An 11,435-nucleotide genomic window follows, 5' to 3' on the forward strand; every position below is an offset into this window, starting at 1 on the left:
ACGACTCTTGACTCACAAATTTACGAATGAGCTTCGAACGGGCCCAAAAGAAATATCCATAAAAGGAAGGGTGTTGGGAGCCCACCAAACACCAAAATAAATAATAAAGTAACATGTCGGACCATACCGACGGAATTCCAGCGCATACAAAGAATGAAAAAAGGTCTTGTATCATTTGTAGGAGTACAGGTTTTCCGGCAAGACTCCCCCCATTGTCTATACTCAAGGTATATACGTTCAGTGGCGGATCCAGACTTAGAATTAAGTGGGTGCAAAAGTCAAAGTCAAAGTCAAAGAAAAATTCAAAGTACATATATTTAAAAATGTAATTTATTGATACAAAAAGTTGTTAACGAACCTAACAAAATTAGTAACTAATCTTGTTTCTTTTTCGACAATTGTCCTCTACGAGGTTTCATTTTTTGAAAATATTGTGTAATATCTTCACTGTCGACACTTTCAAACATTTCATCTTCTATGAATGTCACCAAACAACCATTCAACCATTAATCACCCATACGATTTCGAAGCTTGTTCTTGACATAATTCATAGAAGAAAAAGCACTTTCAACACTGGTCGTTGCAACTGGCAGGATCAATGCTAACTTTAATAGCAAAAACACCAATGGATATATAACATTCTTTCCTTCTCCAGTAACTTAGAAGAAAGATAACTTATCCCCTTTAACTCACAAAATTCTTTCTTAGAACGCACATCAACAATGTATTTCCCAAGTTGATGATCAAGTGTCACAAGACCCACTTTAGAAAAGTCACGTGGATAAAATTGAGCTAGCTTAAGAAACCGTTGCTTATCAAAATCCCGAAATGAGTTAACAGGACTCAAAGAATCCACACACAAAAGAACTTATGTAGTCCCTTCATTGAACCTACTGTTTATTTCTTGGAGAAGGAAATCAATGGTTGCAAAAAATATTTCGGCACGGTAACGATGGAAAAATGTGATCTTTGGTGCCTTACGCTTTGACCTGCCTTCCAAAACAAACAAATCATCCATATTGAGAACAGAAATATCACGTGCTTCACAAAATGAAGAAACACCATTTATCATAGATTCCCAACCTTCATCTCTTATTACTTGTAGTCGTTGTCTAGTTGTGTGAACTAGATCCATAGCATTGACAATATCTTCATCCTTCCGTTGTAATGCCAATGACAAATCATTTGTGATTCCTAATAATGAGAGCATCAAATGCAAAGGAAAAACAAAGTCAAATGTTTCAACCAATTTCTTCATAATACGTGCTTCACCTCTGTGGTCTACTTCTATGCCTTCCTCATCAATATACTCAAGGGTATCTACTAATAAATTCAACATCACTAGCAAATTTAAAAGAGTTCTATATTGAGAACTCCACCGTGTGTCAGCGGGCCTTTGGAGGCTTGTTTCTTGATGCAAACCCCTACCACTTTGAAAAGCACCAATACAAATGCCATCTTTTACTTCATCTGCTCTTTTGGCACGAAGAATATCACGACGCTTACAAGAAGCTCCAATAATGTTCAACAAACGTAAAACCAAACTAAAAAAATGAAGCAATATCACCTTGTTTTGATGCGACTGCTACAAGTGTTAATTGAAGTTGGTGTGCAAAGCAATGTATAGAAAATGAAGATGGATTTTCATTCATAATCAAAGCTTTGAGCCCATTAAATTCACCTTACTTATTACTAGCTACTTCATAACCTTGCTCACGAATTCTTGATACACTTAAGCCATTTTGTGATAATAGAAAATCAATAGCCGCCTTCAACGTCAAAGCAGTGGTGTCTGGGACGTGTGTAATCCCTAGAAACCACTCTATCACAATACCTCTTTTATCTACATATCTCAAAACAATAGTCATCTTCTCCTTAATCGATATATCACGTGATTCATCTACTAGGATTCCAAAAAGTCCATATTCAACATCATCCATTATGGACCTTAGTGTTAGTTTGGAACAAGCATGCACAATATCTTTTTTGTATACCAGGACATGTCAATTGTAAATTTTTCGGAGCATTATCAAGAACAACTTTATCATTGTCTTCATTGTTGTTTGCTAGAAACATCAAAAGTTCAATAAAATTACCCCGACTTTTCGAATCTTTTGACTCATTATGCCCTCTAAAGGCTAAGCCCATTTGCAAAAGCCATCTTATACATTCAACTGTAGCTTCTAAGAGACCTCGATAATCCTCTTTTTCCTGCTCAGTATATTCATGGAGAACATCTTTAATAGATGTCTCTTTGATTTTTAGAGCCTCAAACATAATGTAAGCTTGATTATGATAGCTTCCTGTCTCACCAACATGTATACCTAATCTGTCACTTTTGTTCCAAGATGACCATCCAATAGTAACAAAAGCATCACCTCCCCCCTTTTGGGATATATCAGATTTGAACAAATAACAATATCGACAAAATACATCATCTTTCAAAATACTATATTTCAACCAATCGCCATAAGTATCATACCAATCTGGATTGAAACGACGTTTCAATCCTCCAATTAATGTTTGACGAAAATTATGTTGACGAGGTTGAAAAGGTTCCTCTAGAACATAATGTTTTCGAATTTCTATTTGATCATCTGGATGATAATCAGTAATTTTTCTCCTTAAGCCAGGATCAGACGGCAAAGAGCTCAAATCAATACGTTTGTACTTGGAGGGTTGTTTAGATATCGGTAGTGCTCTACTCTGGACATTCACATCTTCACTTTCAACTTCTACGTCTTGATTTGTTTCTTCTTGAGATGGGTGGTTTGATGTAAAATACTTAAATAAGGTATTTCGAGAATGTTTTGACATCTATATAAAACAATTGAAGTAACATCCTATAAGTAAATAATTAGAAACTAGTAAAACCAAAGTCCACATATCCACAAGACAACAACACTATTTCTTTTTTGATAATTTGAGCTGCTTTTATTTATTCATAAAGACCGAGTATTACATCAATACAACATGTCTCTTTTGAGACTTTTGAAAAGAAAACGGGAATTAACAATCACGCAGCAACATACAATTAGTTGTGTAGCTAAGAATTTACCTAGGCTATGATATCACAATCCAACAGGTCCACAAGACCCCAACAACAAAACAATCGATTCTACAATTATCCAATTAAACTATCTCATATCCCAATAATCAATTTTAAAATTGTACAACTAAACAAAAAATATATTAAACTAGCTGTGATTTGTGAGAAACAAAGAAGGTCGTTTACCACTTGTTAAATCTATTAAATAATTAACTTTATTAATTTACTCTATTGTTTTGCACAATTGATTATTATGTTAATTTGTTAAACGAGTTGGAAACAACATCAAGGGATACTCTAATCAACCAAGAAAATAAATCTTTAATCTTTATTACTACTTGATTTTACTGAATTATGATTTTACCCAATTGAAATACATAATACATACCTGATTAAGTGATTGGTAATTTTCCTATTAGCGTCTACTCGTCTGAAATCTTGATTATACCAATAATCCCTTCATCCCCTTTGCTCGTACAATCAATGGAAGGATATGAGTAAATTTGTTTTTTATTTTCTGAATTTATGGTATAGTATAGAGAAGATTCAGAATATTAAAAGACGAAGTACTGTAGAAGAATAGAAGCAACGAGAAAGAAAAAACTTGCGTGCAATGCTTGGGGAGGGGAGAATGTTAGTGGGGTAGGTATTAATTTTCATTGGGAATTGATTTTTTCTGATTTTTTTAAATCTATTTTGGTTATAGTCTTCATCAGATATTTTAGTTGGTTCATTTATAAGGGAATGTTTTTCCTATCCTAAAAGGGCCTGACTTTAACAAACTTTTGCAAAGCCCAAGTAGGGTCAATTGACCCCATACCCAGTACATTAAATCCGCCCCTGTATATGTTTCAAGAGTTTTGAAGCTTGTTCTTGTTGCACTTTACATTAATTAATATTTTATGTACAAGGTGAACTCAAGACACCAAAACAAGACATAAAATACAAGCAACCAAGCCATGACACTTCATTTTAATCCTTTAGGAATGGTGATCAATACACAGGACTCAAGTGATATTACTTCTATTGTTCCTTCTCAATATACTATTGGTATAATCCGACATTGCCAGTTAACAAGCGGGGTGTGCACAAGGCACGAAAAAATCCTTAATTCATTTCCCATAGACTTCCCAAACATACCCTACAGGCAGGTGTGAGGGGGTCTAGAAAGCACGAGGCTAATGCGTGACCTCGTCCCTCGTGGGTGTGACGATTCTTTTTATTCAATCAAGTGTAATTGGATTTCCTGCGAGTTTACACCCAATTGACTAGTAATATAGGAGTCGCCATTCAGTTTTTAACGACAATGAGAAAAACTGACAAAACCCGGTTATCGTGACATAAAGGGAGTGCAATTATGTTTGACCAGGACGGTGGTAGGTTCCCTTGTGATCCCTGGTGTGGGGATCTCTCAACATACACCCGCAAGGTAGAGATTGAGGGTTCGGGGGACTGTAACTACCGAGAGGAGTACTCGCTCGTCGATAACTCCAGAGGCAGGATATCCTTACTAGCTCAGCATAAATAATTGAAGGGACATGCGTTAACTATTAAACTAATCTGAGTTGATTTTAGCAATATGCAACATATAATACTAGATCAATCGCGATTATCTGATTTAGATTGCATTAAGGGAACTAGCATGATAATCCAATTTCCCAAAAATATTATATTTATTAAGCATGATAGAACAATCAGATTTTAGTTAGTTTAACAGTTCATAAAAGGGCGAGGAAAGCAATTAAACCATGGAAAAGGGACACATTACGACGCACCCTTGAGAGGTGCGTCACGGTTCTCAGAAAACTAACCACTTTGACTTTGCTATTTCTCCTTTTATTTAACGAATCTCAAATTATGGGACAGGATACGTTCTGTTCGATTTATGGATCGATTGCGACAGAACGCGTGATCGGTTTTGCAGCGTGAGGCTTAGGCTTAGGGGTTTAGAGTCAATACTCAGAAATAATAATTGTGTGTTGTTGTTCTTTTCACGTCGAACTTAAGGGTCTATTTATAGGAAAGAGTTTGTGGAAAGATAGAATTGCAGAACTCTAATCCACGAGGAATTAGGAAAAAACACGTACCAGGTATTTTCAGCGCCCAGGCCTGGGCGCCGAAGATTTCGGCGGCCAGAGCCAGGCGTTGAAAATAGGGTATGGGCTGTTTTTCTTAGTCAGATTCGGATTCCTAGAATCCGGAGTATTTGAGATTTAATTGAGTCATTTAGTGCGTATTAACTTGTGACGGGATGCGTCTGGGCCCGTTACGAACTCTAGGCTCGTTAGGATTTTAATTAATACGTGACTCTTACTTTCGAATCATACTAGGAACAGGATTCTCTCGCAATTTCTATCTCATTTATGATTTATGTTGGAGTGCAACACCTAATTCTGACAGGTTTCTATCTTTTATGACTTGCCACTTTTAACAACTACCTATTACGGCAGTTACTATTTTTAGCAGGTTTCCATAAATAGCAGGTTTCTATAAATAGCAGGTTTCGGGTGAAATGAAAAAGGGTAATGAGATTCGTTATTTTATAGGAGATGCGTTGTCAAGTGGAGATTTACGTTTTCATCATCGAACCTTCCCTTTCGGGAATGGGGACAAAAGTAGGTGTCTACAGTTAGCCCCCACTTTGACTGAGTCTTGGAATAAGACGATGGTCAAAGTACTAGACGGAGTGCGCCACACAAGCCATGGTGACCTGTTTTTGCGAGGGTCTCACGAGCCCCCGAGTGATAACAATTGACTTAAGGGTCATCACTTGGAGTGTTGACATATCCCTGACGTGTCATTGGGATTTTGTCAACGGATACTATAGAAACTTCCTCACTTTGTCATTGGAAGGATCTAAAGAAGTGTTGAAACTCCCTCAATTTGTCATTGGGAGTAGCTACAGATGTTTTCGAAATCAAAGCTATAAAGTGTAATTGGGCCTGGCCAAGCCCAACCACGAGGTAAAAATGTTTTTAAAAATTCTCATTTTCAAGGCTAGTTAAACGAGAAAACCCCCTTGTTTTTATGGGACGTAAAACAAAGAAAAATCCAGCACATCGTTCTTTTTTGGAAAAACGGAAAACCAATCGTTTAATTTTTGGAAAAAGGGGCTAGTTAAACGAGAAAACCCCCTTGTTTTTATTAGACTTAACATTGAATGCATACTTGGACCAAGGGAATTATTTCCTTCAGTCTCCCACTTGTCTTTAGGGACAAGTGTGCATTTCCTAATTCCTTTGTCGCTCGATGCTTGCTCTTGAACATAAGGTAAGAGTTGTCATCCTTATTATGTCCAGAGGTGTTTCTCGGTTTCAGAGTTCAACTGATTAAATAAACAGATAATCATAGCCTATGATTCATCCGAGCACGACCATGCATTTCACAGTTTCTAGCTCTCCGAGTGGCCTTATACAACTTTTAAGCATCTCATCCCGATTTATGGGAGGACAATCCCAATCTTGCGATCTTGAGATTAGACTTCGTTTGATAGGTGATTACCTGAGCGTTGCCTTTATAGCCTCCTTTTACGGTGCGACGGTTGGTCAACGTCAAAGCAACCAGTTCTCAAACAAGTAATCTCAAATCACTCAGGTATTGAGGATTTAGTGTCTAATAATTTTAATGAAATTTACTTATGACAGATTTTCATCTCTTACAGGAAAGTTTCATAGGTCTGTCCGATACTAGTCTTCCCAAAGTAAGTATCTATGCAAATGATTATGACATTGCCATGTCCACATAGTTCAAGAAACAGAACTACTAGTCATCTTGCATTCTAGTCGTCTAACGTTTTCTATGCGTCCAATTTTATAGAAAACTCCGACCAGGGACCATTTTCAACTTTTGACATTCAAGTTCACTTGATAGACATTTATTAGTCACAGGACTGGTCCTGACAGTCTATCTTGAATATATCGTCAAATTGAAGGGACTCATCATTTAATAAACCACAAATTAAATGGAAAAATGAATTCTATTCATTTATTGTGAATGATTAACCAATAATGTTTTACAAAGATTTAAACTCTAAAACTTTAAAACATTAAATAAGGACATCAAAGCCATTCTCCAATATGCTTGATTCCCATAGCTGCAGTGTGCGAGTTGTGCTTCGCCTGCGGCAAAGGTTTAGTCAATGGATCTGATATGTTGTCATTAGTTCCAATCTTGCTTATCTCGACTTCTTTTCTTTCAACGAACTCTCGTAGAAGGTGAAATCTACGAAGTACATGCTTGACTCTTTGGTGGTGTCTAGGCTCCTTTGCCTGTGCAATAGCTCCGTTGTTATCACAATACAGGGCTATTGGTCCTTTAATGGAGGAGACTACACCTAGTTCACCTATGAACTTCCTTAGCCATATAGCTTCCTTTGCTGCTTCATGTGCTGCAATGTACTCCGCTTCAGTTGTAGAATCCGCAATGGTGCTTTGCTTAGCACTTTTCCAGCTTACTGTACCTCCGTTGAGGCAGAAGACAAACCCAGACTGTGATCTGAAATCATCTTTGTCGGTTTGGAAACTTGCGTCCGTATAGCCTTTAACAATTAATTCATCATCTCCACCATAGACCAGGAAGTCATCTTTGTGCCTTTTCAGGTACTTCAGAATATTCTTGGCAGCAGTCCAATGTGCCTCTCCTGGGTCTGACTGGTATCTGCTCGTAGCACTAAGTGCGTACGCAACATCCACTAGTGGAAAAAGGGTCATTTGCATCGCACTTTTAAGCACATTTGCCGCAAATGACCCTTATTTGCGTCGCACATTAAGCAAATGTGCGTGGCAAATGACTTTTCAGGCACCATGTTGAAAAGTCATTTGCCACGCACATTAGCTAAATGTGCGACGCAAATGACTTTCGGGCGCCAAAAAAAAGTCATTTGCCACACACATTAGCTTAATGTGCGACGCAAATGACTTTCAGGCGCCAAAAAAAAAAAGTCTTTTGCCACGCACAATAGTTTAATGTGCGACGCAAATGACAATTTTAGCGCCAAAAAATTAAGTCATTTGCCTCGCACATTAAGCTAACGTGCGTGGCAAATGACTTATTTTTTTTAAAAAAAAAATTTGTTTTCTAATATTTTAGTTGGAAATTCCGACATGATCGTCTTTGAAATCAGACGCTTCATTCCCAATACCGGGAATACATTTATAAATAATACCTGTCACAAAAGTTTACAACGTAATTAACGTTCCCAATAAAAGGCAATTAAATTCGTCATAGATCAACCAACATGTTACAACAAACATAAAATTATTACAAAAGGTACGTAGCTAGCTAGAGATCGAGTTCATATTACAAATTAAGCTAAAAATTCGACATTGTTCATGAAGTAATCTGCCCAAAAATCTTTCACCTCATTAATCTCCTCCGGTGAATAAGGCAATGTTCTTGAAAAATCCTAAAAAAGTGTAAATAATTCAATTTATCAACGTTCGATCAATATAATAGTTTTGTGTACTTCAATTTATTATATAAAGTACGTAGTTTATGAGAACATACCTTAGTAAGATCTTGACTATTACCATGATTCATTATTATGTCGTACATAAAACGCATGACGTAGTAGCCACAATCTAGTGATCCCGGTTGTTGAGCACACTAAATGCATTAAAATAAATAACACAAGTAAAATTTCTATCACATTGTATGTTATAATTTTGAAAAACTTGCTTCTTAGGTAAATAATAAACTAATTATACATGTGCTCGAATCCATGCATATTTACAACTTTCTAAGGCTCTTTACAATCTATTATTTCACATTTAAGGCTAATTGGGTCGTTCTAGGTCATTTTTAGGCAAAAATGAAGTTTTCAAACCCAAGAGGAATACATATGGTTGGCTTAAATAGTTGGCAGTCCGAACAAGGCGAACATAATACAGATAACAACAGTTATTAACTATAAATAAAATACATATAAAGATGCATTGTATACTAAAGTGGACTTATTAATTGATGAAAAATATTTATTAAAAATGGTGGTGGTTTTCCCAAGGACCTCATATATTGTAATATGACTCTCTCCATTAACATTAGCAGTCACTTTAGAAAGAATTCAGTTGTATATGATCAACGGTATTCCCAGGTTTTCGTTGACCCGCACCCAACAAGCAAAGGAAACAGAGGATGAGTAGTCTATCATTGTATCTCCATAAAAATACACTACTATACGTCTACACTGTATGTAATTCATTTACAAACCCACTAACTAAAAGATTTTAAAAGGTGAGAAGCAGATTATAAAAGAATAATTTTGGTATGGTCTTGTTCCCGAATTATTAAAACTTGGAAGTAGTAATTAACAAAGTTGAGTTGTTACATGATTTCTGTGATTCAATGTCCGTTTTCTAGTAACATGGTCCACTTTGTCTTGTTTATTACATTCAAATAAAGCAAGGTGCATTGGTTTGAAGATATTACCAAGATCCTTTGATGCGAAATTTCAAAGCATACCAGCTTGCTAAACGGTTAGGACTCTTGTTCGTTACCATTTCTTCTTTTTCTTGATCAGGAGAACTATTTTTTCACTAATAACATAATCAAGGTTGATAGTGATAGTTCTACCAGATACCATATTAAACATTCATCCATGAAAAATTATACCAATAATTGAAAGTTTAAACAGAAAGAATTCTTGAGCAACATCAAGGCAGAAGTTCATTAAATAAGAGGATTACCACTTCTGGATGCCTGTTTCATTGAAGAGTTAGGAACTGCTAGCTTCTTTGGTGTACCAGCTCTACCTCTCTTATAGACTTATGAGAATCATCTGCCTCTGGGGAACATTCACTAAAGTTACGAACGATCGGCTCCTTTCCTGCAAATTTTTGTACACAATCAGTTGAGATCTACCTTAGATTCATATTATGGGCCTTATGGCACTAGGTAATACAAGTTATTATAGGAAGAATATAATGCCACATAGCTTACATTATATAGCATTGTCTTCATAAAATAGGTAAATTATATTATCAGCTCAGAAATTAACCAATCATTGGTTCCACGAACTCTATTTGCTCCATACTCAATAACAGAATAAATAACCAGCTACAGCAGCTGTCATGTGTCGAGTACAAACTTAATTAACAAAGTAGCCAAGTTTACAGAAGGCACCAACAGCTAGTGTAATAATAAACTGTACAAAGCCGGAAAGCTTGCACTTACCCCCGTATGCTGCTTCGTTGCACATCTTAGACATCTGCAAAATGCAAATACTTACATAAGTTTGTTAACCATAAGAACATCTCTGGAACGCAAATGACGGTTGTCTAGAATCTCCACATAACATAATTGAATTAAAAGCATGTCAAATTTCTAATTAGGGTTCGATATTGAGATACTAGAATCTGTCAAATATCCCATCCACAAAAATAAAAACAACCCTGAAATATGGGTTTTACAGAATCCACCAATATGAGTAGAATTTAAAGCTTCTGCATCAAACTTCTCATGTAATTTCCTATATTCACAGCCATATAATTGCATAACCATTTCATTACCATAAAATTAAGCAATAATTTCAATTACCCTAAAAAAACAAGTGTCAATAATTCCACAATTAGATAACAACCAAATATTAAGTTTCTAAACACTCGAAATCAATCGCATAACACTTCAAATACTGACAAACTATAGCTAATAATCAGATTCTCGTACTAACTGGAAATTAAACTCAAATTAAGCATCTTAATACATAATCTACATAGAGTTCTACATTATTAACGAATGTTGAAGTGAAATTTACTAGTTCCAAATTTCCCAAAATTCAATCAAACAACAAATTAAACCTAAAATTCCCAACCATGAACCCTAAATGTATACGAATCACCAAGTAAAGTGGATATAAATTTCCTCAATTACGCTACCAGCTTCTAAAAAAGACAATTTAAACCAGAACTTTCATCCAAAACCCTAATATTGAACGAATCTGTATTGTACCTGTTGCTATATAAAACCATACAATTTGATGCCAAAGAAATAAGATGCAGATTTGACGACTCACCGGAAAACAATCTTAAATCAATAGATAACAAAAAACTAAAACCCTAGGTTCACCAAAATCAACATAAGAAAGGGGCAAAACATGATAAACTTCGGAACTAGGGTATGAGAGAGAGAAAGTACCGGAACGGCAAACCATTCATACTGCTTCGATATTTCGCCTTCATCGTCGCGCCGGAACCTAGCGTTTGTCCTCTTGTTATTTTCGCAGAGCTCTTTTCAAGGATTTTGGAATTTTCGGTCTTAATTATAGTGATTGGAATTTTTGAGGAGAGAGAATGTTGTAGGAGCCTTCAACTGGACGAGGAGGGTGGCGGAGAAAGAGAGGTTTTGACTGTTGAGGTTTCAAGCTTTGGAATGAAGGGGATGAGAGAGAAAG

General features: G+C 36.1%; 1 protein-coding gene and 1 long non-coding RNA gene across 2 annotated transcripts; both read right to left on the bottom strand.

The window, feature by feature from the left end:
* Nucleotides 1-868: 868 nt before the first annotated feature.
* Nucleotides 869-2,817, bottom strand: LOC110791549 (uncharacterized). The gene is made up of 3 exons (XM_056833245.1): nucleotides 1,995-2,817; nucleotides 1,709-1,903; nucleotides 869-1,512 (listed from the first exon to the last, which is right to left on the bottom strand). Exons 1-3 carry the CDS (start codon nucleotides 2,815-2,817, stop codon nucleotides 869-871), a joined length of 1,662 nt encoding a protein of 553 aa, XP_056689223.1.
* Nucleotides 2,818-8,237: 5,420 nt separating this feature from the next.
* LOC130465833 (uncharacterized) lies at nucleotides 8,238-9,901 on the bottom strand. Its single transcript, XR_008925850.1, has 3 exons — nucleotides 9,733-9,901; nucleotides 8,555-8,653; nucleotides 8,238-8,453 (listed from the first exon to the last, which is right to left on the bottom strand). It is a non-coding gene; the product is annotated as an uncharacterized lncRNA (long non-coding RNA).
* Between the last annotated feature and the right edge of the window lie 1,534 nt (nucleotides 9,902-11,435).

Source organism: Spinacia oleracea, chromosome 1 (genome assembly GCF_020520425.1).
Source record: "Spinacia oleracea cultivar Varoflay chromosome 1, BTI_SOV_V1, whole genome shotgun sequence".
Classification (NCBI taxonomy): domain Eukaryota; kingdom Viridiplantae; phylum Streptophyta; class Magnoliopsida; order Caryophyllales; family Amaranthaceae; genus Spinacia; species Spinacia oleracea.